The sequence below is a fragment of the Dama dama genome, chromosome 1, assembly GCF_033118175.1.
Source record: "Dama dama isolate Ldn47 chromosome 1, ASM3311817v1, whole genome shotgun sequence".
Taxonomy (NCBI): Eukaryota; Metazoa; Chordata; class Mammalia; order Artiodactyla; family Cervidae; genus Dama; species Dama dama.
In genome coordinates, this window is record NC_083681.1 from 61,867,373 (window position 1) to 61,894,737 (window position 27,365).

At 42.9% G+C, this 27,365-nt stretch overlaps 1 protein-coding gene across 1 annotated transcript in view; it reads right to left on the reverse strand.

Annotated features, from left to right (window-relative positions):
• Positions 1-27,365, reverse strand: part of WT1 (WT1 transcription factor) — a 48,386-nt gene that overhangs the window by 6,260 nt on the left and 14,761 nt on the right. Inside the window, exons 5-8 of the mRNA XM_061149333.1 lie at positions 25,076-25,153; positions 23,999-24,049; positions 4,597-4,693; positions 2,429-2,579 (exon numbers count right to left, since the gene is read on the reverse strand). Of these exons, the coding sequence (XP_061005316.1) occupies positions 2,429-2,579; positions 4,597-4,693; positions 23,999-24,049; positions 25,076-25,153 (377 nt within the window). The remainder of the gene's footprint in view (positions 1-2,428; positions 2,580-4,596; positions 4,694-23,998; positions 24,050-25,075; positions 25,154-27,365) is intronic.

Genomic DNA, 27,365 nt, shown 5'->3' on the forward strand with positions numbered 1-27,365 from the left:
TGGAAGCTTCATGTTCACATAGAAAGCCTTTCCTTCCCTCCTTACAGAATGGCTGATGTGGGGCCTTGTCAGATCCACCTTCTGCCACAGGCTGGAAAATCCTGAGAGCAGGAACCTTTCCTCAACTTTCTATTGATATCCAGCCTAGCACCTTAACTTCAGCTCTTCAAGCTGGAAAAAGCAATACTTCTATCCAGTCTCATGTTTTTTTTCTGCCTTTCTGCTTCTGCTCATCCTTTACTTTCTCTGCCCGACCCTGCCTACCCTTTAATGGTTAACCCAAGCCCTTCCTTCTCCAAGAAACAAACGATGCTCACTCAAAACAATTCCCTCTGAATGAATCTTCTCAGAGCCTCCAGATTCACTCTATCATCACACATTCTCTCCTCCCTTTTCACTTTTGTATGTCTTGGCTCCAAAACAGACCATCAACTCTTTGAGCAAGGGGCTTGTGACTTGGAGTTAAAAGGCATGAGTTTGAGTCTGGCTTCCCTATATCCTACCCATTGGATAATTGTTCTATGTGTGAGAATAAAATGAAATAATGAATGTAGAGAATTTGGCCCATGGAAAGTATTTAATAACAGGTTCTTAACATAATAGTCTGTACTATTATTAGGAATAGATACAAAAAGATGGCACTCTTTCAAGAAGGGGACTTCCCTCCTTGTCTTCTGCAAGGAAGAGTTTCTTAAAGGTTCCAGCAGGTCTGAGGGTCATGGCTATCTTTCTTACTGCCTTCCCTTCCCACAGACATCTAACCCTTACTGTTTTCTAAGTGCCTCTTTTCCATTATAATTTCTACAACCATATTGCCTTCAATGTATTCTCTTGTATTTGTCTAGGCAGAATTTTACTTTATCATTTCTTTACTTTATCATACTTTATCATTTACTTTATCATTACTTTTCAAATGATCTCATTTGGGGAAATACATAACAATATAACATGCAACTTCTCATATTCAGCATCAAAGCAGGTGGTCTACTGAGTGCAAGCTCAGGTCTATGCTGGAATTGTAGCCTTCAGACACAATGGCTTAGCAAAGACCAATGGTCTCAAGAGATCTGAACCCAGTTCATTTTCTTCTTCAGCTTCCCCAAAGAAAAGTCCACAGTAACAATAAAACAATGAAAGTGAAAGTCACTCAGTCATGTCCGATTCTTTGTAACCCCATGGACTATACAGTCCACAGAATTCTCCAGGCCAGAATACTGGAGTGGGTAGCCAGTATTCTTCTCCAGGAGATCTTCCCAAGCCAGGGATTGAACCCAGGTCTCCCACATTGCAGGCGGATTCTTTACCAGCTGAGCCACAAGGGAAGCCCAACAACACTGGAGTGGGCCTACCCCTTCTCCAGCAGATCTTCCCAAGCCAGGAATCAAACCAGGGTCTCCTGCATTGCAAGCGATTCTTTACCAATTGAGCTATGAGGGAAGCAATAATAAACAATAATGGTACTTATAACAAAGAAGCTACCTTCAGTTGTGGAAAAAAATGGTACCAGCTCCCCAGTAGGAAAGCCTGTGCTTTGCCCTGATTTCCTGTAGGAAAACTCAGTCACATTCCCATCTAGTGCCCACAAGGCCAACCAAGAACAGAGATTTGTGAAACCGATGTTCACATTCACCATGGCCAACAACCAAACGTGGCCAGTTCTCTTCCAGAGGCAGACCCTGTGACCTGTGGAAAAATCCAGTATTCTATAAAACATCATCAAAAATCATCATCTTTTTTTTTAGGTTCAAAACAAAAATTAAACTTAGAAGCCATTTTCCCATTCCTACTTGGTTGGTTATTACTAACCCAAGCAGTTAAGTTCCTCTTTGGATCATCTCATCCTAAGTCTCCAGAATGACCTTGCACATCAAGTTCCTAGAATCATCCAACTACCAAGCTCCCAGGCTAGCTCCTCTCCCTTAAGAGATGCTAATACTATGTTAAAACTAATAAGAGCATTTATTCAGTCTTATTGACACAGCGAACTGTACGAGATGGTTCATATCTCTAATTCCTTTAATTCAATTTGATTTTAGAAGTTAATCTAGTCTCAAAAATTGTATAAGGGAGGCTATCATCTCCATTTTCCACGTAAGGCACATGAAGTTTGAAGAGTGGTTGGGTAACTTGCTGCAGGTCATACCACCTGGTGGTGAAACCAGACTTCAAGCATAGGTCTCTTTTAATTCTGTGAAATTCTCTCTCTACCTACTCTGCTCTTCCCTTTTTTTTTTTGCTCTTCCCTTTTTTAATAAAGGATAGAACTTCAGGATACAAAATGGCCTGACAGCCTTTCTCCATCACCTGAAAGTAGTGCCTACTTTGCATTCTAGAAATCACCCGTGTGCTGGCAGTGACAGCTAGAAGCAGGGGCTCCTAAGCCGCCCCTGAGCCACCAGAACCAAGGCTGGACGCTAAATGCACTTACCAGTGTGCTTCCGGCTGTGCATCTGTAAGTGGGACAGCTTAAAATATCTCTTATTGCAGCCTGGGTAAGCACACATGAAGGGGCGTTTCTCACTGGTCTCAGAGGCCGACCGGACAAGAGTTGGGGCCACTCCAGGCACACGCCGCACATCCTGCAAGCAGAGCATAAGATAAACAGAGGCTTTAAGCCACATGTGAACACTCACATTGGTCCCAAGGAAAGCGAGCTTTGAAGTATTCCCAAAGCAGGGACAGTGGATGCGATGCCTGAAACCACTCCCCCCCACACTTGAGGTGCCCAAAGCAGACATCGCTAGTGGATGACAGAGCAGCACATTCGACAGTGCTGTGCCCTAAGACCATCACTGCTGATCAACCAGAACCGGGACCTGAGATGAAGTCTGTCTTGGGGCTGCTGATCCACAGCATCTGGAAAAGAAATGCTGCACACTGGGAAAGCTCCCAATCTCAGCTTCTCATCTTGAGGCAAAGAGGTCTGGAAGTCAAAGCCCCAGGTTCTATGCCCTCCCACTTGGACACCAGGCCACATGACCTTGGGCCCTATCTGCAATGGGTTGGGAAGTCCTTTTTAGAGAAAAATGAGCCCCCAACTGAGCAACCTCCCACGTGTGAGTCAATGACAAGGAAGAAGAATGCATCCTGGGAGGTGAGGGTGAAGGTTCTGTCTGTGAAGGGAGCTGAAACCACAGCAAGCCCACAGTGTTGCCAGCACGATCCTTTAATAGAGACACCAGGAAGCACTGTGTGTGTGCCCTCCGCCCACTTTATATGTCCATCACAGGGCATTCTGTGGACCACCTTTACCCTGTAGGAGTGTGTGTGCACAGTCGGTCCTCCATGAGAAGAAGCTAGAGGGAAACAGTGAGGCAAATGCTCCTTAGGCTCCGGGGACCAATGAGTCATAGACAAAAGCAATGCAAGTGGCTGAGAGAGCACTGAACCCTCCTTGCCCTCACATAGATTTGCAAGTCAGGGCCCAAGAGAACATCCACAGTTTGTGTTAAGACCCGAGACCACTTCTAAGCTTACCCACTCCTGTTAACTTCCCACACCATCCACAAGCACATGTTCAAGCTCCTATTTCACCTCTTGCTGTGCGATCTTTTTTAAAGTAAACATACAGTAGTGTTATACGGCTCTACTACTGATGGGCCACAGAGTCTTAAGGCAAAAGGTGGAATAAGCTTAAATGAGGAGCCAGCTGTGTCAGATTGGTTCACTCTATAAGAAAATGAACACAGGCCACAACAGTAAGTTTGATAAACTGGGCTTGGTGAAAAGGAAGGGAAAAAGAGTTTCATAGGGTTCCTTTAATCCACCCCAGAGGCCACGCACACGGCAACAGGGAATAAAACGGAGTTGTCAGTGTCAGCCGGTCCTGGTGGAGAAGCCGGACAGTACTTGTCTGACTTCCATCAGATGTCCATATTTCTGTCACCCTCACCTTTATTCTCACCATTGGAAGGCTTGGGATGAGGGAACACGCTGTTCTATCCCCACGATGCCTCTGGAAACATTCATCAGAACATCTAAGAGCACTTGCTCCACACATCACGTGGGAACTTGGCCCACACACAACTTATATCTAATGTGCTGACTACTCTGGAGAAAGTATCTCAGCCGTTACTCATGTTGTTGCAACCACAGAGTCACACGCCAAAGGCACAAACACAAATCCTTGGTAACTGCGTGGTTCTGAACGCCCAAAAGAGGCTCTGGGAGATGGCCTTCCATCCAGTTTCCATTTTACTTTCCTTTCCTCACTCTCCCTTAGCAAAGACAGAGTCTACCTTTGGGCACTTGACTGTGCAGAACAAGTCTTAAAAGTCCAGAGTCCAGGTCATTAATTCAAGCTCATTTAGCCCCAACATAAGACGTGCATAGCCTACCCTAGAGATGGTGAATTAAACAGTGAAGGAGGAAAGAAGGGAATTCTGCAGAAAGCACCCTGGTCTGAGGGAGGCGGCTGCATCCACACTGGCCTCTGGAGAGGAGAAGGCCCCCCAGCCTGCACCAGGGGAAGAGGGGGGATCCCTGCTGACACAGGAGCCAATGGTTAGGGACAGACTTGCCAGGGCCAAAGGGCCAGCAGTGAGGAATTAAGAGGCTGTTGGGAAGGAAAGAGGCAGCCGGGGCCCCGGTGCTCACCTGAATGCCCCTGAAGACGCCGTGGGTGTGTATCCTGTACTGGGCGCCGCAGAGGATGGGCGTGGTGTGGTTGTCACTCTCGTAGCCCGTGCCGTGGCTGCAAACACAGAGAAGGGAGAACAGGACTCAGGCTGGTTCACAGGCACATGTCAGGGCCATGCGCCTCCGCAGGGAGAGGCACGTCCTTTCAGAGCTCTCGGGATAACTCGGTTGGCTTCTGCCTCCCTCCACTGGGGCTACCCTGGAAGCAGCGCTTTGTGAAAGGAGGAGCCGCTCAATCCTCAGGTGACCCCCACGCCGTGCCTTACCCTCACTCTCCAGGGCAACCATCTGGGTCCATGCCTCTCTCAGACAAGCCAGGGAAAAGTCACAGTGGCAGGAGTTCATTCCCAGCAAGTTGTTTACCATCAAGACAGCAGGGCTGACAGCTGTGAATATCTCAGGAATGAGCAGATGCCTCAAATTTCATGTTGAATGCAAGGGATTTTTTGTCGGCACCTCATGACTCAATTTTTACCAGATAGCACCAAGAAAGCGATGACGCTTACAAGAAGAGATGTCACATCCTTAGAAGCAGGGATTACACATCTGGGGCTCTGCTCCACTTCAACCGCAGATCAGGTTTCCAGATCAACTTAACTCTTTGCAGCCAAGCCAGATCCTAGGTGGACACTTCCTCCAGCATTAGAATGACCAGTCCCCGAGCCAGAGGTCAGTTAGCCTTGGACTACCAGTGAGAGGTGAGGGATGGAGAAGGTTGGAAAGAAGACCTTGGAAGGGGTGGATGTTCTGCTCTACAAATATTCTCTCCTCTGGGTAAAAGCTGCTCTCTGTACTTCCAAATGAGGCTGAGTGGACTTCCCCAGGAGTCCAGTGCTTAAGACATAGGAGGAGTGAGTTTGATTCCTGGTTGGGGATCTAAGCTCCCGCATGCCACAGGGTGCGGTCAAAGATTACAAAAACTACAACCACCAGCACCAAATGAGGCAAGGTGAGAACTGCAACCCACAGAGCAGCACATTATAATCGCAGCTAGACTCACCATGGGGAGCTTTTATGAAATGCCTCTGTAAAACGGTGAAGCTGCTTTGAACCATGCCTGGCAGTTCCTCAAAAGCTTAGATGTAAAGTTACCAGGTGACCCAGAAATTCCACATCCAGGTGTATTCCCAGGAGAAATGAAAACATATTTCCCTACAAAGATTTGTACCCATTTGTACCATTTTGTACAATTTGTACCATTACTCATAATAGCCAAAAATGAGAATCAGCCCAAACGTCTGTCATCTGATGGTGGATAAACAAAATATGGTATATTCCTAAAATGGAATATTATTTGAGGATAAAAGGAATGAAGTACATGATAATGGAGTGCATGACAAACCTTGAAAACATTATGCTAAGAGAAAGAAGTCAGTCACAAAGGACCGCCTGCTATATGATTCTCTTTACAAGAAACATCCAGAAGAGGCAAATTTATAGAGATAGAAAGCAGACAGGTGGTCGATTGCCGAGGACTGAGGATTTTTAGGGGAAATGGAGAGTGACTGGTAAAGTGAAACTGAAAGTCACTCGGCTGTGTCCAACTCTTACAGTCCACGGAATTCTCCAGGCCACAACACTGGAGTGGGTAGCCTTTCCCTTCTCCAGGGGATCTTCCCAAGCCAGGAACTGAACCCAGGTTTCCCACATTGCAGGCAGATTCTTTACCAACTGAGCCACAAGGGAAGCCCAAGAATACTGGAGTGGGTAGCCTATCCCTTCTCCAGTGGATGTCCCTGACCCAGGAATCGAACTGGGGTCTCCTGCATTGCAGGCAGATTCTTTACCAACTAAGCTATCAGGGAAGCCCGTGATTGTTAAAAATGTCCTCCAACTGTGGTACTGGTCATACAAGTCTGTGAATATACTAAAACCCCTGAACTGTACACTGCAAATGGGTGAATGGTACACTATGGAAATACATAAAGCTCTTAAAAAAATAAGGTGGGGAAAAGGGTAAACTGGGAGACGGATTGACATACACACATTACCAAATATAAAATAGATGATTAATAAGGCCTACTGGGAACTCTATATTCTCTAATGGCCTAATGGGAAAAGAATCTAAAAAAGAGTAGATACATGTGTATGTATAACTGATACACTATGCTATACAGCAGAAAGTAACATAACATTGTAAATCAACCATACGCTTAATAAAAATTAAAGTGACTGGGCCAAAAAAATAAAATTGCAAGTATTTATTAAAAAAAAACTTATCTCTGGGGACTGGGGTCCATGCATTTTTTTAAGCCTCTGGGTGAAGGCTAACTGTCAGGACTGAGAACTCCCACCCTCTGCCTCTGTTACTCTAGAGATTCCCAGGGGCCCGATATGGGAGGCAGGTAGCCCACTCCATCCAAGGCTGGCTCAGCTCTCACTCACCCAGGGGAGAGAATTCCTGGAAGGGAAGAGTGTCTGTCAGGACGATGCACACGTCCACACACCCTGCGGCCACAGCAGCTGTGGCATTTCACCTCTGGTTCTGGCTCCAGGCTTTCTAGAAAGAACCGCCTGTCTCCTTCCTACAAAGTGATGGGAGCAGTTGGGGGAGGTGGGTGGCAGTTCTGCTCCCTCTAACCGCCTACACCTCATCTCCACATCCTTCAGGTGATTTTTGGCATATCTAGGGGGAAAATGTCCCAAAGAGCCGACCCAGGGTCAGACACACAAAACTGGGAGGAAATGCCAAACTCAGGTAGTGTCTGCCCTTCAGAACTTTAGAACGTGTTTGCCAAAAGAAAAAGGTCCCGTCTGGCCTCCTTAACAATTGCATTCTATAGACAGTGGGGAAGGGAGTGCTGATGAGAATGGTGATACAGCAGCAGAAAGAGGACAGACAGAACAAGAATGGTGCTACCAGAACATTTTGCCTCCCAGGCTGCCTTTGCTTGGTTCAGCCTTCTGCACAGAGCCCAAATGTGACATTCTTGTTTTCTAGGGCTCAGAGACCCAACAATAGAAGTCTGAATTATTTTCAAGTTCTAGTATCAAAGGGAAAGGTCTTCTCTGGTGGCTCAGTGGTGAAGAACCCACCTGCCAATGCAGGAAACCTGGGTTTGATCCCTGGGTTGGGAAGATCCCCCTGGAGGAGGAAATGGCAACCCACTCCGGTGTTCTTACCTGGGAAATCCCATGGACAGAGGAGCCTGGCAGGCTACAGTCCGAGGGGTCGAAAGAGAGTCAGACACAACTAAGCGACTAAACAACAATAACAAATCAAACAGGAAGAACTTGGAATCTCCTGTCTCAGCAGCTAATCTCTGGATGTTACCTGGATTCCTAGAGGTGGGAAACATGGGAAACCGACTTTTCTCAGCCTACTTGTCCCAGGAAATGAAATGCTGCCCCACTCAAATGGGATGCCATGATCTTCACAACCAGATGCAACCAACAAACGAAAACAGCAACAAGACTGTACCTGCCAAATATGCCACTAGATTCTTCTAGCAGGTTCGTGAACAAGAAAAACAGCCGGGTCCGTTCTTACTGGCTCTTGGGTCTCCATAAAACAAACACACCAATGTAGTTCCACCTGGTGGAAACTATGCCACCTCACACTCTTTCCAGCATGGTCCACCCAGAACACTGAGTTCAACCCGTGGGCATTCAGCTTGGCAATGACTCTCTCCGGGTAAGAAAAGCAAAGCCAGTTGAGGGGCCTGAACCACAGATTAATAGAGGCAGAAAAGTCATCTATTCCGACTTCCTCCAGCTCATCTTTATCAGCGGGACTACATGACCGGTAACTAGTGTTCAAGGCAGCCCACTCCACTTGTGTTCTTCCCAACCCAGGAACCGAACTTGGGTATCATGCATTGCAGGCTGATTCTTTACTGTCTGAGCCACCAGAGAAATCTAACTGTTGGGAAAGGCCTTTCTAAACTGAGCAGAAATCCACCTCCTCATTTATGTCTCCTGGAGAACCAGAGTAGTACTATTTTACAGCCATCTGTGTGTGTCTCCTCCACCGTACAGTAAACACAGCCTTGAAAACAGAGACCAAGCTGTTCCTTTCTGCACCTCTCAACTTTGACTCAAGTAAGGTGCACAGTCTAAAAGAGTTCCCTAAGGTGGGCCGAATCTAACTCCTCTTCCACAAGACAACCCTTCGGGTATCTGAAGACAACTCTCCAGACTACAGACCTGTGGCTCTCTCAACTACAACAACATGAACTGGCATCTCATTTCCATGCCATCCAGAACATCCTCTTCTTCATCCCCTTCATTTTGTTAAGTCCCTCTCAAAGAGTAGGCTTAGGGTGGACCCTAGTCCAAGAGAACTGTATTTATATAAGAGACTGGGAAGGAAGGATCACAGAATCTTTAGTATCAGAGGAGTAACAAACACCTAACACTGGAGAGCAATGCCTCACCCAAAGAAATTTCATTCCAAAAATTTTTAAGTCAATATGCTAGTCAATACGATGCATTATGCCCACCGGCTGCTGGGACTCAATCCCTGGGTAGAGGGTCTGGGGCTTCCCCTCTCAACCTGGACAAAGCATTGCTGCTAACACATGTAACAGCACATCCTCTCTTAGCACTCAGGTCATGGTGATCTTCCTCAAGTCAAATGAAATCTCCAACTCCCATCCTGGCATGTACCACAATTAAGCCAGGTATTCCAACCTTGAACCTGAAGGCATGATTTTTGTCTTTTACTGCAATTCAGGACCACACATTTATCTTTCAAATTCCATTCTATTTCCTTTAGAGAGTCATCCTCAACTGTTTGACTTCCAAAGCATTTTCTTTCCATCCCATTTCATGTTATCTCAACATTTGAAAAGTACCTTTTCAATGTTTTCATAAGAAGAAAGGCTCTTCCTTGTTGCTGCATATATTTACAATATGTAAAATTTATCTCTGATATTCAGGCAGTGAAAAGATTCTAAAAGGCATCTCCATGAGACAACCTGAGGTAAGCTACCATAAAGAATCTAGTCACTTAGATGGGGTTCAGTCCAAGAGGGCAAAAGTCATCAGCAGGAATCAGTCTGAGAAAGGACTCAGGAAGACGGCAGCTGCCATTACATCAATAGCCACTGTTAAGAACCAGCTGCTAATTTAGATGGTCAAGTGAAACCAAGCTTTATCCCCAAAGAGATCAGCCAGTACATGTTGCAGTAAGTATGTTGTAGATGAACCAAACAGGAGTGATAGTAGGAATCCTAGAGGTCTGAAACCATTAAGCCTTTCAAGAAGGGCAAGGAGTTACCAGCCTAGAGAAGAAATTTCTGGAGCCAAAGATGCCCCTTTCAAGAAAGGAATCACAGAGCCCCAGAAGTGCGGTAAAAACTTGTCATGACCCAGAGACAAGGGTGTTATTATTCATGGAGCCAATCGGTATCAGAAGGCAAGTTCTAGAGAGAGCATGAAGCCCACCAGTCCCACATCTCCCTCGGGGTTGAAATGCACACACAGTGACTTCCTTCCAAACCAAATGAGAGGAAGGCAAAGGAGGCCTGGCACTATGTACGGCACGGCACGTGACCCAAGCCTGAGAGAGGCTGGGCTTTCTTAGGAAAAAACAATGGTGCTTTATAAAATGTTTTCATGCTTTGTTGCCTCACGAAATACTCTTTGATAGATAAAATGCTGGACTCGGCTGAATGGCAGAGAAAAAGGATTTGATGACTCTTTGGCCAAGATGATCACAGAAAGCACAGGGATGGACGGTGAGGTGTAATGAGGGCAGCCCTGGGGCCAGCAGGTGAGCAGAGTCGGTGGGCCTGGCGCAGGCGGTGAACCATACGGGAGAGGAAGCTGAGGGTAACGCAACTGCTGCTTTCTTCCTACCCTGGAGCACCACACGAGACACCACTCGCCAGGCTGATAAAGATAGTGCACACAGCTCCTTAGGTTTTGTTGTTCAACTAGGCACAAATCACTCATTTAAGTACTTAGCCAATAACTATCCACAAAGACATCAAAAAATAACTTTTTTGATGTGTCTTTTTGCAATAAAGATCAACTACATTAATGACCTTCCACGGAGACTAGTAATTCTAGAAACAGACTCGAGCATTGCCTTGTGCATGATTAACAGTCTTTGTTCCTAAACTCTTGCTTTTTTCCCTATGTGCTTTCCAAAATCCAGCTTAATAGCTTTACCAACAATCATGCTAATCTCACTGCTCTATGGTTTCCAGAATCTACTGGGTTTTTTTTTTCCTTCCTATTTAAAAACTAAGATATTTGCCTCACTTAAGCAAAAACTAAGGCAAAGTCTCAACTCTTCTGTCACCTTGCTCCATGAATTTCCATGATTATCAGCCAAGGGTCAATGATTTTGCTAAACTGTTCAGAATATGGATTTGGTTTTTTTCCCTTAAGGCAGAGCCACAAACTCAGGTACCTACCTACAGGGGCCAAGCAAGTGAGAAAAATAAATGACAACTGTCCTGGAAAGAAAGATGGCATCAAACTGACAGGGACAGCCAACCCAGCCACCCAACTCCTGCCCAAAGGAGGCAGCGAGGACCCCCATCTACCAGGCAAGTACTATCGATAACATAACCCCAATGTTGCCAGATCTTTACATTCTCCAGGAAAGTCAGAAGTCACAACTTTTATGTGAGATCACCTGAGTTTTAAATTCTGGGAAATAACTGAAATTGTAAAGAATCCCTGTCCGGTCAAAAAAATCTATCTCTGGCCTAAGGGCAATCAATTTGCAACCTCTGCTTTAAAGGTTGAGCAGTGAAGTTTAAACTGCAAGCTAGAAAACTCCATCTGGATTCTGTTGCCTCCTCCTACCTGGCAACAGAGTGGAGGTGGGGATGTGTCTCATTCTTTAAGTACTGAGTGATCAGAATCTTCCAAACCCTTGAAAGTTTGAAAGGATGCATATTTGAACAGCAGGAATGGTCAGTGCTGCTAGACCAAAATCCAGAAGTTATCATCTATAGGAGTCAGCGGTTTACCTCTAAACATCACTGGCCCGTTTGAAAGCAGGCTTTAGCAGTGACTTACAGATAGAAAACTGCAGTTGCTGTGCAGTCAGTTGAAGTATGGGGCCTCCCTGGTGGCTCAGACAATAAAGAATCTGCCTGCAATGCAGAAGACCCAGGTTCGATCCCTGAGTTGGGAAGATTCCCTAGAGAAAGGAACGGCAACCCACTCCAGTATTCTTGCCTGGAGAATTCCATGGACAGAGGAGCCTGGTGGGCTACAGTCCTTAGGGTCGCAAAGAGTTGGAACAACAGAGTTGACTAACACACATACACACACAAGCTGAAGTGTATCTACAGATGCTGTAACAAATTATCATACATTTGGTGGCTTGAAAGGACACAAACTGATGCTCTTACAATTCCCGAGAGCAGATGTCTAAAATAAGCTTCACTGCACTCAAGTTTATGTGTTGGCAGGATTATTTTCTTCTGGAGGCTTAAGGGAGAATCTCTTTCCGTGTCTTTTTCAGTTTCCAGAACTCACCCGCATGCCTTGGCCCCTCCTTCACTTTACTACATCACTCTGACCTGCCGCCTTCATCACACCCCCAATCACTCTTCTGTAGTCCAATCTCCCTCTGCCTCCCTTTTATGAGGACACTCATTACACAGTGAGGGCCCACTCAGGTATTCAGGACAGTCTCCCCATCTCAAGATCCCTAACTTAGTCACATCGGCCAAATCCTTTGTTACCACAGAAAGCAACATTCATAGCCTCCAAGAATGAGGACTTGGATATTTTGGGGGTCATTATTCAGCCTACTATACCAAAGGAACTGGATTTGTTTGGTTTCTTTCAGATATATTTGACAGAGCTAAATCTAGATTCTTTATCTCTAGATTAACCCAAAAGATCAGTCTGAAAGAACATGGGTTTTGCATCTGAATGCCTGTGTTCCAGGCCCACGTCTATCATTTATTTACTCTGTGGTTATGGGTGAATCATCTAAACTCTGACTCAGATTCCTTCTCTGTAAAATGAAGCAATAACCCATTTTTATACATTTGCTTGAAAACCAAAGAGCTAAGCTATATGAGGAACAAAAGTAAAAAAATCACTCAGTAATCTTATCCTAAGAAAACGTTCAGGTCTACAGTTATATGCATGAGGTGACTAACCACAGGAATTATTTCTCATATTCTTCTTTTAAGCCTGGTGATTGAGATGTGTGTGTGTGCTTAGCCGCTCAGTCGCATCCGACTCTTTGTGACCCCACGGACTGTAGTCCACCAGGCTCCTCTGTCCATGGAATTCTCCAGGCAAGAATACTGGAGTAGGTTGCCATGCCCTCCTCCAGGGGATCTTTCCAATTCGGGGATTGAACCCAAGTCTTCTGCACTGCAGGCAGATTCTTTACCATCTGAGCCACCAGGGAAGCCTGACTGAGATCTATAAAACATACTCTTTATCCGAAGCACAATGCTAGGAGTCACTAAGGGCATCACTTGAGGCAAATGACTTAGCCTTCCTGGCCTCAGCTTCGTGCACAATGAGAAAAACAGTACTCCCCATCAGACTGTTACAAATGAGATTAGGTAAGTAAAGCGCTGCTTGGTGCATGGTATGCCCTCAACAAATGGCACTTAACAGTGCTATCCCTATTTTAAAGCAAAGAATACTGAGGTTTAAGGTAAGATCGAATTATGTGCCTAAAGTCAGATAGGTGGCAAGCAGCAAACAGGGTGTTTGTGTCCAGGTCCGTGTAGCTCGTCTTCCTTCAAAGCCAGTTGTACAATTCTGGTGGTGCAAGCCCAGCCTGGGTTCACTTCTATCATCATGACACCTGAATAATCCCTAGCTCTTTTCTCCTGGCATATGAATGAAATTATCCATGTTTGAAGGTTTGAAAAACACAGTGGGAGTGGGATAGGAGAATGGGGGCTGTGAGGGGCAAGTTCAAATATGTACTCTTAGCACACCTGAGCTTCTGCTTGGAGGCACAATATTTATTTGGTATAAGAAAGGGCAAGGTACACTGAAGGAAATGGTCTGCTTGTGTGCAATAGAGCAGTTGACGGTGAACAAAATTTTTACAAGAAAATTTCTTTCTACCTAACTGGGAAAATAAACTAAGCAGAAGAAATTATCAGCAAAGCATACATCTCATGACTCCACTTTTGGCTGTGACACAGACTGTACATTTTCCTAAACAGCTTTAAAATGCATTAAAATTTATCCTGAGAAAGTTTGTTTTTCCTAGACAGCTTTAAAATACATAATCACGTGCCCTTAGAAAGTTTGTAAAAACAGAAAAATGTCCCTCATATAACACAAGTTATGAGCCCTCTTCCTGCAAAAAACTTGTACATTGAGGTTCGACCCAGAAAAAAACTTAATGTTTAAAGAGTAGCTTCTTTAGAAATGATTAATTTTGATATTTCACAGGCACAAGAAGATTAATAAAAAGGAATTGAGGTTTTACAGATGAGGAAAACCAGAGCTGCCCTGAAATCCCTTATCAACAGAAGAGGTTTAAAAAAAAAAGAGAGCCTTTTGAGGGCAACTAGCATTTGATATGAATATTCAAAAAGGGGAAACCTCCACCTGTGATTTCTCTCTCCCACCTCTAATCTTTGGCCAGGTGAGTAACCCCCCATCTTCACCTTTTTCCTTTCTCTCTGCAGAATTAATCAGATTTAAAGGGAAACACATGGGGAAACCTCATACTCTGGTGTATCTAGAAAATGAAATTTACTCATCAACCCTTCTTCTCACTCCATTTTGCTTCTTAGGCTTATATATGAGATGCTGAGATGCCTGGTTTTTTTTTTTTTTTTTTTTGGTGTTGAAAATACACAGTGCAAAAAGAAAATACTCTTTGTTGCAAGCCTTGAGAACCATCACCCCTGTCTAGTGTGCCAGTTTGGAGGGAAAAGAGCAATGGAATCACGTTTTAAAAGTTCACTTCCTGAAAGTTTAAACACAAGAGATGAGACTGAACATACCACCATTCCTCAATTATTCTTGCCAAAAAAAGAGGAACCCAAATCTAATCAAGCCTCCAGATCTAACTACTTATTTATAGGAAAAACAGGGCACGGACATCCCAAGTTAAAAGACTTTAAGAGGAAGCAATCTGCCAAACCTGATTGTGAAATATTCTACTGACCAATTGACCTGCTATCTTCAACAAATCAGAGTATGAGAAAAAGAGAGGAGGTGGGGGTGGGGACGGCAGTTACAGCATAAAAGAGATGAGAGAGAACAATTATTAACAAAAAAAATTCAACAAAACAATAACCTTATGCACAAATGCTCACCATACACACAGACCAGCCAGAGACAGCCTTGAACTGATCAGTCCTAGAGGCTTAGGGTCAAGAAGTCCCCCGGGAAGCCTCCATGGTCACACCAGAATGCTTGGGTTTAAAGCTTTACTGAATGAAAATGTAACTTCCCTATAGCTAGAACAAGCATAGTGAAAACAAAGACTGAAAGATGCAGTTTCTTTTACGAATCCAGCATAGAAAGCAGAATATAAAAATGAAACAACCAAGTTAAACTTGACTGAGTTTAAAAAAACTTAATATCTGTAAACTGATAATTTATGAGTATAAAATTTCCTCAGTAGTCTGCAGGAAACAATCAGCCATATTTTTACTTGAACAATTTATTTTCTTCCTGCCTTCAGGTGTTTCATTTCAGTTCAGACCTCAAGAAAAAGATGTATTATTTTTTATGTGTAATTAAAATATCTGTATATCATTTTTCATCAAAAATTATATTATACTAATAATTCTTACTATTATGCTTTTTAATGAACACTTTTTCCATGAGCATTAGAAAGAAGGCTCCCCATCCCGACACCATCCTCATTTTCTATCCAGGTCTTGTACATCCCTGCAGCATCCAGCTCCACATCATATCTGGAGGGGAAGAGGACTCACTCCACTTTCACTAACTCTGACTTTTCAAATCCCTCGAATGTCCTTTTATCTTTTTGCCCACCTTCCTCTGGTAACATAGACCTCTTCTCCATTCAGGGAGCCACCCCTCTCGAATCCACCCTCAGGCTCCAGGAGAGAGTACATGCCTAGGGCTTGGCCAATCAGATCACTGCATTCTCTAGCTACACGACCCAATCCTGGCCAATCAGAGCCTTCCCTGAGTCCTTTGGTGGAGAAGAACCAAAAGGGAGGCAGTCTTCTTATGAAACTGTAGGTGCCAAAAGCAGCTATTTATGTCACAACGAAGAGAGCCTGAGAAGACAGCCAACACAAAAGAGCAGAGGCAAGGGACAATTAAACAGTGTTCTAAAGACACTGTCTCAGCTCCTGAATCCATACACGAGGATTTAAAATACAATACGCCGCTAAATTTAAATTCCCTCTTTGACCTAGGCCAGTTACAACTGGGATTCTGCCACTTGCTATAGAAAAATTCCTGCTAATACATAATATAACAGTTATCTAAAAGTAATTGGATTTATTTTTCAACAAACATACCAAAACACGATACCTATACGTGAGCAGTGAGAAAGGGCCTTCAAAGTATTACCTTGTGGAGAATGACCACTTGTTCCAACCATGTTAGCTATTACTACTGAAACTTGTTTGGATTTCTGTTTCAAGAGCTTCTTTACAGTCACAGTTCATGTTTTCACTTCGATGCAGTCTAGTCGTTGGCCACTATTTATTAGGGAATATAGGCTGAGTGGTTAATAGCCTGATAACAACGTTTATATAAATCAGCCATTATGAACCATCAAGCTTTCCTCACCATTTGACATGGTATACAAACCTCCTCCAACTGTCTTTTTTTCTCTTATTTTACACTCAGAGCACAGCTAAGAGCAATTTAAGATCTAGTCTCCCACAACAGTTTGGGGAGAATACAGCTCCCCTTCAAAAGAAATCCCACTCTATTTACTGACTGCTACTGCTGGGAAGAATATTTTCAGGCATGCTTCCTACTTCAACACATACAAAGATAGGAACTCATGTTCTCACAGACGACCTCACCAGACCATACAACAAAGAGCTGGATCTCCCCTTACATGTGTCTGGTACTGAAGTGCTAGTTCATCAGAATCCCAATTGCATCTAACTCACTGGGTTCTGTATTCTCAATGCTTTTTGGCTCTACGGCCAGAGACTGCCGCTAGTTTCACCCTAAGAACAGGTGTCCCAAATTCACATGATAGACAAACTCTATGTCTATAGAGAATTAGCAGGGTCTTTTTCAGCCTGAGTTCTCAAAGGCTCCCACCCAGCTTGCTCATACACTCTTAAATTCTTAAATCTGAAAATTTTTACTCAAGTATTCTCAACTACCTAAAAAAAAAAAAAATCCTCCCTAAAACCCCAGAATCAAGCTCAGGGGTCTTAAGACTAAGCCCTTTCCTGCCTCTCCAGTTGAAATGGAGATTGGTACATGTGAGGGCCAGTGGACATAATTATCTCTTTCAAAGGCACCACCTTACTGCTGACATTAGGGCTTCCCTGGTAGCTCAGATGGTAAAGAATCTGCCTGCAATGCAGGAGACCCTGGTCTGATTTCTGGGTCGGTAAGATTCACCTGCAGAAGGGATAGGCTACCCACTCCAGTATTCTTGGGCTCCCCTGGTGGCTTGGCTGGTAAAGAATCCACCTGCAATGTGGGAGACCTGGGTTCGATCCCTGGATTGGGAAGATCCCCTGGAGAAAGGAAAGGCTACCCACTCCAGTATTCTGGCTTGGAGAATTCCATGGACTGTATAGTCCATGGGATCAGATCCATGGGATCGCAAAGAGTTGAACACGACTGAGCGACTTTCACTTTTTCAGATGACATTAGTAACATAAAGTATTTCAAGGTGAAGAAACAGAAGAAAAGCCTTGTAATACATTAAAAGGAATCACACTCGTTCTCAAACAGATGTTTGAAGCCAGAGGCATTAAGATAATGAATCTTTTTAAGATTAATCTTGAAAAGGAGGAAATTCAAAATAGGGACATCTGACATACATAGAATGAGACAAAAATTGATAAAGGTAATAAGGATGGATTATTCAAAGCAGTTTGGGGATTGAATTAGTTAGAAATAAATTTAGAAATAAATTAAGGTGGAATCCAGTTGCCAAGTAAGTTCAGAATAAATTCAATGTTTAAATGTTAAGAAGTCAATCAAAAGAATATACCAAAAGATAGAAAGTAAATTAAAAAAAACAAACAAACTTGGAATTGGAAAAATCTTTCTAGGTATAATATAAAAGCCAAACGTTGAAACTATGAAACATAAGCTGATCATTTTTACTATCACAATAAAAATTTCTAACAGAAAAACATTAATAATGTTAAAATGTAATACAAAACAGAGGAAACATTTGCAGTATATATGACAAGCAAAGGGTTAATATCCTTAGGAACAAAGAGCTTTTGAAAACCAATATTACCACTAGATAAACTATCTCAGCTCCTAGCTGCCCATGAAGCCTCTTCTCTTTCAAGGACCCTGTTCTAGCAATTCTATCCCCTCTCATCGTTAATTTCACTCTTCTTGATCATGTCTCAATAGCAAACAGGCAAGTGCATCCATCTAAATATAAATAAAACAATTTTTAAAAATCCAACTTTTCCTGACTCTCTCTCCCCACTGAGCTAGAACCCCACTTCTTTGCTTCCTTTGGCTGCAAAACTCCATGGAAGTGTGTTGTTTTAATACCATGTCTCCAGCATATCTCCTCCTAGTGCTAGTCCATACATGCTCAGTCTTGTTCACCTCTTTGCGACCCCATGGACAGTAGTCCACCAGGCTCCTTTGTCCATGGAATTTCCCAGGCAAGACTACTGGAGAACATTGCCCTTTCCTTCTTCAGGGGATCTTCTCGACCCAGGGATCAAACTCACATCTCCAGCATTGCAGGGGATTCTTCACCTGCTGAGCCACTAGGGATCTCTTAAACTCATCTCTATCAGGCTTCTGCCCTTTCCCTCTAAGCTTCTCAGAGGCAATGACAGTTAATAGTTCAGTAAATGTTTCCAGAATTTTTTCTCTGCAGATACAAATATACCCCAATATGTTTAAAAACTAGTTATCTCTGTGTGGTGAGATAACACATGACTTTTCTTTTTTCCTTTATAATGTTTTGGTACTGTCTGAATTTTTTCATTATATAATAAGCCTGTGTTACTTTTATAATCAAAGGGGAAAAAGCTGTTTTCATTTTGATAAAGTTACTATCTTAGCCTTAAGAACACTACATCTGTGGCTTTGCTTTTAAAGTGAAGAGTTAGAAATATAACAAGAATAAATGAAGGTGTTCACTTTCAATAGGAAAAATAAACCCTACTAAAATAGGCAGCAGCCCCTCATCCCAGAGTTGCATTTATTTGGATGACGTTTTATGAGTGCAGCTTCTATGTTTTTCTAGCTAGAGATTATGATAGGGGCGGGTAGATGACAGGGAGAAGAATAAATGGTAAAGCTGCCGCTGCTGCTGCTAAGTCGCTTCAGTCGTGTCCGACTCTGTGCGACCATAGACGGCAGCCCACCAGGCTCCCCCATCCCTGGGATTCTCCAATCAAGAACACTGGAGTGGGTTGCCATTTCCTTCTCCAATGCGTGAAAGTGAAAAGTGTAAGTGAAGTCACTCAGTCGTGTCCGACTCTTCGCGACCCCATGGACTGCAGCCTACCAGGCTCCTCTGTCCATGGGATTTTCCAGGCAAGAGTACTGGAGTGGGGTGCCATTGCCTTCTCCGAAATGGTAGAGCAGAGGGTCTCAAATGATGGAACCATAGACATGAGAGGTCCAAAAGACTCCTTGAGGTCATGAAAGAGATCCTCCATTCACCTGATATACCTTCTCAAACTCCAATACACACCTTTATCAACAGACTAGGACCCTCATTAACCTCTTCCTGCACTGAGTCCTCCATGGTCCTCATTCCCAGCTGGGCCCCCTTCATCACCACCTTCCTTTTGAATGATTCCCGCTCTCTTTCTTCTCCTGACCTGAACAGATCTGTCATTTACCCTTCTGTTTACGAGATAAAATTCATTCCCTGCTTTAAACAGAATAGTTAGAAACACAGTATGGAGGCGATAAGTCTATGAAGCCCAAAATACTTTTTAAAGCGAAGTATTTTTAAGAGGTTGAGAATATTTTCAAGAGCACTCTCATGAAGCTGAAAACACAGAACTCTGCAATGACCTACAGAACTACCTTTGCTGAATCAGATCTAAGTCAAAGCCGATCATTTGTTATAAAAAAGAAAAGGACACAAATGGGAAAAGGTCTGAAGGGTATGCGACATAATATTAACAGTAGTTTCATCGGGGCTGCTGCAGGAAGTGTTAATCTCCTTCCCTATAAAATTGGATTTTCTGTTCTATAAATGTACACATGAATTGAATATATGCCCAAAGAGAAAAGGGGGAAAAGATGAAAAGCTAGAGGAAGGAAAGACACAGCAGAGAAGTGAAGTGAAGACAAAGAAACCATTGGACTAGTCCACGCTGAAAAGGAACAGGAGGGATGGGACTAAATCACAGTCCCCATCTCAATCGTGCAAACCCAGGAGAGTCCCCTGCTTTGTTCTGGGAAGTCCGGCTAACGGACTCTAGCCAAGTCCAGCACAGTTGAAATGCATAAATGTAACCATATAAAAGAAGAAATTAACAGCTTTATCCTGGGAGTGGAGGTGGAGGAGTACCCTCAGGAATGCTGACATTCCCAGAGCCGCTTCTCTCCACCTTTGTGTTTGCATCACAGGCTCCAGGAGCCCCTGAAAAGCAAGCTATCCATTTTCGAGAAGTAAATCTCTTGGACGGATACCTTCTGTTCACGGGCTGGAGAGGGAAGGTGCTGGGCTGTGTGTTGGAACTCCCAGCCAGAGAAGACAGCTATCTCTTCTGGCACAGGTTCTCAGGGATGAGACCATGTCTAGTGGGGATTCTCTCTAGATTCGACAGCCTTGGCCCCACCCAAAAACGCAGCTTTGTTTTCACCATACATCACTCATCCTGAGATCTTTCGTTTTTCCTTTCAAGCATCCACAGGTCAAATACTGTGTGTTCCCAACAGTCTGAACTTCTTGGACCAGCAAAGGGGACATTCATTTTGCTCAGCACTCCTTTCACATTTCTATTGTGTTCAATTTCCCACTCCCCCTACCCAAGTCCCCAGAGAATAACTTCTTCCTTGTTTTAACAACTTGGACCACGGTCAAGGTTGATGTGTTTCTCCATTTTGCAGGATATTTTCTTCAGAAGAGACAAAACAGAGGCTGACAGAGGAGCTGGGCTTGGGAGCAGCGTTAGGAAATCAGCAGGCATTAGGAACACACAAAAAATGCTTCTAAAGAAATACAAAGCAGACAACAATGCAAGGTGCCACACACAAAATTATTCAGAAAAGTAGACTAGTGCTGAGAAAGATTTCCCTGCAATTTTTTCTCCCAATGACCCACTTAGAAAATCTAACTTCATTGTGTGTAGGTAAGGAAAGCGGTCAGAGTTAGGAAAGTAGCTTCATAAAGTATCTTCTCTTTGACTTAAACTGAAATACAACATTCTCCCAGTTGACGTCATAAAAGCAGCTCTGATCCCTATGGGCATGCAGAGATGAAAATGACTAAAGGGAGGAGAGACAGGAGTAAATCAGTGGCAAGATTCTTTCCTCCCCCTTGTGTGGGTGCTTAGTCGTTCAGTCGTGTCCGATTCTTTGAGACCTCATCAGCTGTCGCCTGCCAGGCTCCTCTGTCCATGGGATTTTTCAGGCAAGAATACTGGAGTGGTTGCTATTTCTTCCTCCAGGGGACCTTCCCAACCCAGGGATCCAACTTACATCTTCTGTGTCTCCCACACTGCAGGCAGATCAGGGAAGCCTCTCCTCACCCATGTTTCATGTTTTCTTCTTATCTTGCCCTTGCTCTCCCTAAAACTCTATCCCCACCCAGTATAACACTGCTCCCCAACATCTAATGAAAGATGTCTCTGTGGACTTGCTTGGGACACAAGGAAACAAACTTATTCTTTTTTAAAAATTATGATTTTCAAGGAAAGAAGATGTGAACAAATATTTAGTGGGTATAAGTCTCAGGTACACAATCTTTTAATAAAAATGTGATGATGCTTCTTTTTTATGACTGATTTAGAAATTACATCCTTTTCCCCCCCAAAACATGACTCAGACATCCAGTTTTCCTGTTACAGATCTATGATGTCACCATGGCTTTTCACACCACTGATTTCAGATAGTGTCCAGACACTAGTTATGGATTAATGCAAAAATACAGTTAGTTCTCTTTGTCTTTCTTCACAGAGTATCTTTGCCCAAATTTTCCATGAACAGCCTTTTCATACCATGACAAAGGAAAACAAATTTGGTACAGAGAATAAAGACAGCTACTCAGATTATGCACCCCCTGGGGAAAACCACTTTCTACTGGGATATTAGTTTCAATTGTATCCAGTTCTCAGCTGTTCATGGGCTTGAAGGAAAGAGCTGAGGAGTTGCTATTTTTAGAGCTAAAAGAGAGGCAATTTGTGGGTCATGATACATTAGAGAGTTGTAAAATCACAACCAGCATTTTTTAAGATGATATGCAATAAAAAAAAAAAAAGATGATATGCAATAAAGTAGAAAACATCAGTAAGTAAAGCATGTAGTATTGTTTTGTGAAAATGTGTGTGTATGTGTGTGTTGTGTACATTCGGTCTCAGTGTAAAGGTATTTTTAACCGTGGTCACAGTCTAAAAAGCTTAAGAAACTCTAGTCTAGAGCCCAGGTCCTACAGTCAGACAGAAGTGGGTTCCAACATGGCTCTGACACTTACTCGCTAAGTGAACTTGGTTAGGTAGCATAACCTCTCAAGCCCTCATCTGAAAAGGTGTGTGACTACAGGATTGTCGTGAAAACAAAAGAGAAGTACATAAAGCCCTTCACGTCTGGCCAAATAAGGTTCACATCCACCTTTAGATAAATATTCAATTCCCACACAGAAGCAAACACTTAGCTGACTTACAGTATGTGCCAAAGAGATTACAAACCCAATGTGAGAGAAGATATTAACAAACTAGACAATTGTAACTTTTTGTTCTCCAAAGAGTTGCAGTCCTCTTCAATAAGACTATCTACTGGGAGTCACTTGATGCTTTTCACACAGCTCTCTGAATAAAGTATTCAAGAAGAACGTTTTAATTTCAAGAATCCTTTTCCAAAATGTAAACACCAGATCAATGAAAACTCTTCTAGTTTTTGTTTCTTATACAGGATTGAACAAAACCAATTTATTCGCACTTAGCACTACATCCTTATAGCTTCTGACTCCCTAGCAAGTGACTAATACCATGTGCCTGAAGATCTTAAAAGATACCAAGATTATCTCACCAATGGAAAGACCCAGATTAAAATATATGCCAAGATTCTTTATACATAATTTTTGTAATTAAGTAAACAAACCAACCCTATATTCCATCATGAAGAAATTTAAAAAACTGAAACATACACCTCACTTCACAATCATGTTCTATTCTTGGCATGTAGTTTGGGGAGAGTTACTGAACTCTGAGAGGAGAAGGGAGAAGAAAAGTAAGGGATTCAGAAAGAAAGGCTGGGACCAGGAAAGATAACATAAGTTGCAAGTAGGTGGAAAGATACAATGCTGAAATTGTCATCAACCCTTGGATGGAAGTGGGGAGAGAAAAATTCCCAATCAACCGCAGGGTTTTATACTTCGGGTCTAGAGAAAGAAAGTAGAGATTTGGTTAAAAGAGTTGAAAAATTGGGGGCTAGGTATGGAAAGAAGGCTCTAATAGTTTTAGAAGATGAAAAACAACTTTGCTGATCACCAAAGGATGATCCAAAAAACAGCACAGAACCAACAAAAGAAAGAAGGGCCAGAAGAGGGAGGCTGATTCTGGTGTTTAAGCAGAGAAAACAAAATCAAAAGAAACAGTTACAAAAATGTCCCAGGGTTCAGGCTGTTAAGGCTGGGGAAAACACAAATGTTTAGGAATTCTAAAAAGTCTCTGCAGAAAGTCTGACCATAGATTTGGGGTAAAAATTAAGTTCTCCCTGAGAGATTTAAAGGTAAATAGAGAAAGGGCAAGTTAAGTATGGCTGAAAGATTTGACTGATGTAACAGAAATATGTGTAATACCACAAATTAAATATTTTTTGAAACATTTGCCAGGAAACGAGCAGGGTTCCTAAGGCATCATTTCTTAAATTGTTTTCCAGGGGTATGCTGATGAGAAATGTCACCACCTCCATTTTTACCCACATACATATCTACAGTAAATAAGAGGAGGCAGAGAGAGAGAGAGAGAAAAAAAAAATGGATCGCTTCTTCCCATCCCTGTGCACCAGCTGCTGCCCTGATTACCCGTCATCAGTCCTAACTCCTGCATCACCCCAGCTGCCAGTCAACAAGGCCTACACCGTTTGCTTTGCCATCATCGCATCGTCCACTCACTTGCTCTGCCCTTCTGTCCATTTCACTGAGCTGGAGCTCCCAGCAGCAACTCTAGAAGAAAAGAAGAGGTGGGGATGGGGACTGGAGCGTGCCCGGCTCCAGCACGCCCAGATCCCACAATCCAATGAGAAGCCACGAAATACACGGATTCGAGGGGCCGGCTAGTCAAGAGTGCTGAACTGGGTCCCTGATCCCACTCGGGCCGATGGTGGGGATGGGGAGTAGAAGGCCCCATGGGGAGACTGGAAAGAGCCTTTGCTTTGGAATCAGAAGTGGACTTAGAATCGCAGCTCTATCACACACAGTATGATGTGAGCTTGGGAAATTACTTAAATGTCTGAGCTTGACGAACTTCTTTGAAAAACAGGATAACAGTGCCTAGGAGGCATCATAATGCCATCGGGAAGATTGGATGAGGGGACCCAGATGAGTACCTGTTACACCACAAGGGCTTCGTGACTGTCGTATCCGACGGCCTATCCACTCAGATTCAAAACTAAAAATGACTTCTTTTACTGTTTAAAGCAAGTCCCACCTTGCTTTTTTCATTTCCAGGTGCAGAGAATTGCCCCTACCTATGCTTGACTGCTGTGTTCTCTGTATTCTGGTTGTGTATCAAATGTGATAAAAGCCTCCTGAGGCAACCAGGTGTGCCCACATCTGACTTTGGATGGTCCAAATCACCTTCAGCTACGAGTTTAGATCTTGGACTTTGTAAACTCAAAGCATTTCTTGGAAGGATGAGGTAACCTCGGTGATATCACAAGCAAAACATAAATATTAAACAAGGTTGAATGGACACAACTTTGAGGAACTCTAAAACATTCAATAAGGAAAGGCCATACGGAGTTTTCCCAGTATTCTCAACCCCCTCATTCTAGACAAAAACATCCCCTAACTATATTCCTAAAAATTTAATACTGAACAAAACTGATCAACTGGGAGAAGGAGGAAAGCATCTTAATTCTGTAGAGAGCCACGCCTATTCTACAACTGTGCTCTCTTCCTACGGTATAAGGACCTTGGTTCAAACAGGTGTAAGTTACTGTTGCAGGGAAACAGTAGAGAAGAACTTACCCCTTCAATGTGGCTCCTAAGTTCATCTGATTCCAGGTCATGCATTCAAGTTGGGAGGTCATCTGGTATAAATTGTCACTGTCAGGAAAACATCCAGAGTTAGAAATTCATACTATACAACAAATATATGTGCAATTTTTTTCCCCAAAAAGCAATAGACTTTTAACTTTTCTTTACAGTGAAAGTTTCCACATTTTCCAGAATGGACAGAATACAAGAGTCTAAAATGATTTTTATTTCATCCCACTGATCTCCACATGTCATTCACCTCACACACAGCAGAAAGGATGTGAGAACAATTTGGACGCCTTTAAAAAACCTTAGTAGAGCAAACTGAAGTTTCTAAAGAGGTATTAAACCTCTGAAGGGAAGAGGCTAAAGGGAGTGAAACTTTGAAAGGCAACACAGGCTGGATAGCTCAACATTAAAGTTAAAAGCCTGGAGCTGAAAGTAGAAAGACAGCAGATTAATTATTCGTGAAAAGGCCATTAACTTGTTTTAATCAAAAGGATAAGTATCATGTGGATTATGAGGGCCTGAAAAGTCAAAGAGTGATGGGTGATGGATGGTCTAATACTCAAGGATGTGACAAGCAGAAGAAAGAGGATGATAAACTCTAGATACAACTCAAGGAATCATTCTCTATAAATTTTATGGTCATGGTATAAGTCAAAGGGAGTTTTTTTTTCCAAAGGCCCCAACCCAGACCTTTATTATATAAGGGAAAACAATGGCTGATCATTTACATTAAGACCCCAAAGGAAAACTGTATCACCATATAAGCCAATCAAAAATTATTCTCTTTTTTTCACATACAACTTTTAAAACCATGTTTATTGCACATGTCTTAAAACACTTCTCTAAATGCATTATAGAAGAGCTGTCACATTTATTTCCTAAAATAAAACTCTTCTCAAAAGTATCCTGCATGGTACAACTCAACATCTTTATTACATGCCTTTATTTTTACTAATTCATTAATTTCATATTTCAATTTCATCTCCTTCCTAGAAAACTAACATAACAACTGATCACCAGAAATCTCCTAAATAGCCATATTCTATTAGGGATACATTTAGTCCTGAAGTAAAATGGTTAATTATGAAATTTGAGACCCGAGAGATGAATGGTTTTGTCTGGGAACCTTTGGTCTAAACACATTACAGACCATTTCCATTCCACCTTCATGGCAGAAGGGAAAGAAGGTAAGAAGCTTTCAGTATCTAATGTGTGTGATACCAGATCGCAAATTCTGGACAATCTACACCTTGTCACCGCATTCCTTTGGGCTGCTTCCTCCACCGGGCAGAGGCAACACCAAAGTTTAATTAAGAGAAGGTTTTGTCAGGCCAGCCAAACTGGGAACCTGTGGAGGGGTGAGGGAAGTAACAGCATGTATCCCTTGGAATAAATGAACCTTGTGCTCTCGCTCAACATCGCTTGATAAATCACGGTAGAGTCCATCCGCCTCTCATAGAATGACTCTGAAAATTATTTGGAACTCCTTAGTGGCGGGTACACAGAATAAGGAGGAAATCAGATTCCAGGAGGGAATTTTACATATGAAATGTGAAGTGACTTCAAACTCCAAGTATGTGTAGTTTCATTAGTCAGCGCCTATCTGGACCCCATCATTCATCCCCATGTCCAACTGGCTATTATGCTACTACAATATACTACATATCAATGAAAAAAAAAAAAAAAGATTAGTTTCTCCAGCAGCCTCTCTGTTCGCAGCAGCGGCCGGTGCTGGTCTGTGCCACTACATTTCGCAATTCCATGAATTCTTGCTGTAACGCCAGTGTAATTAATTCCTGAAGGACCCCAATTTTTATTAGAAGTGCCAGCCTGCTGCATTTAACACAGAAGAGTTTCTTGAACTTTCTCTGGGCTGACAGTTCATTAATAAGCGGCCTCCTCCACAATCTCTACTGGTTTTTGTTCTTCTGTGCCTTTTCATCAAGCAATCCATTTATTAATCTTGCCATTAATCTCAGCCAACAGGCATTGTATTCCCCAGGCGGCTCTCTGCTTTTGTCACTGATTTTTTAAAAATTGTTCACCAACTAAAATCACTCAGCCCCAGCTGACAATTTTCCTAGGCCCTACTGGGATTGGGATCTTTCTGAAATTATTTCATCCTTGCATAAGACTAACAACATTGTAGTTTTCAAGAGGTCTGAGAAGCAAGGTGAGTGACAGGAGTTTATACATATGGGTCAATGAGTCCCAAATAACTAATTTTATGATTCTGGAATTTTCTCACAGACTTAAAGAATAGTCCAACAGA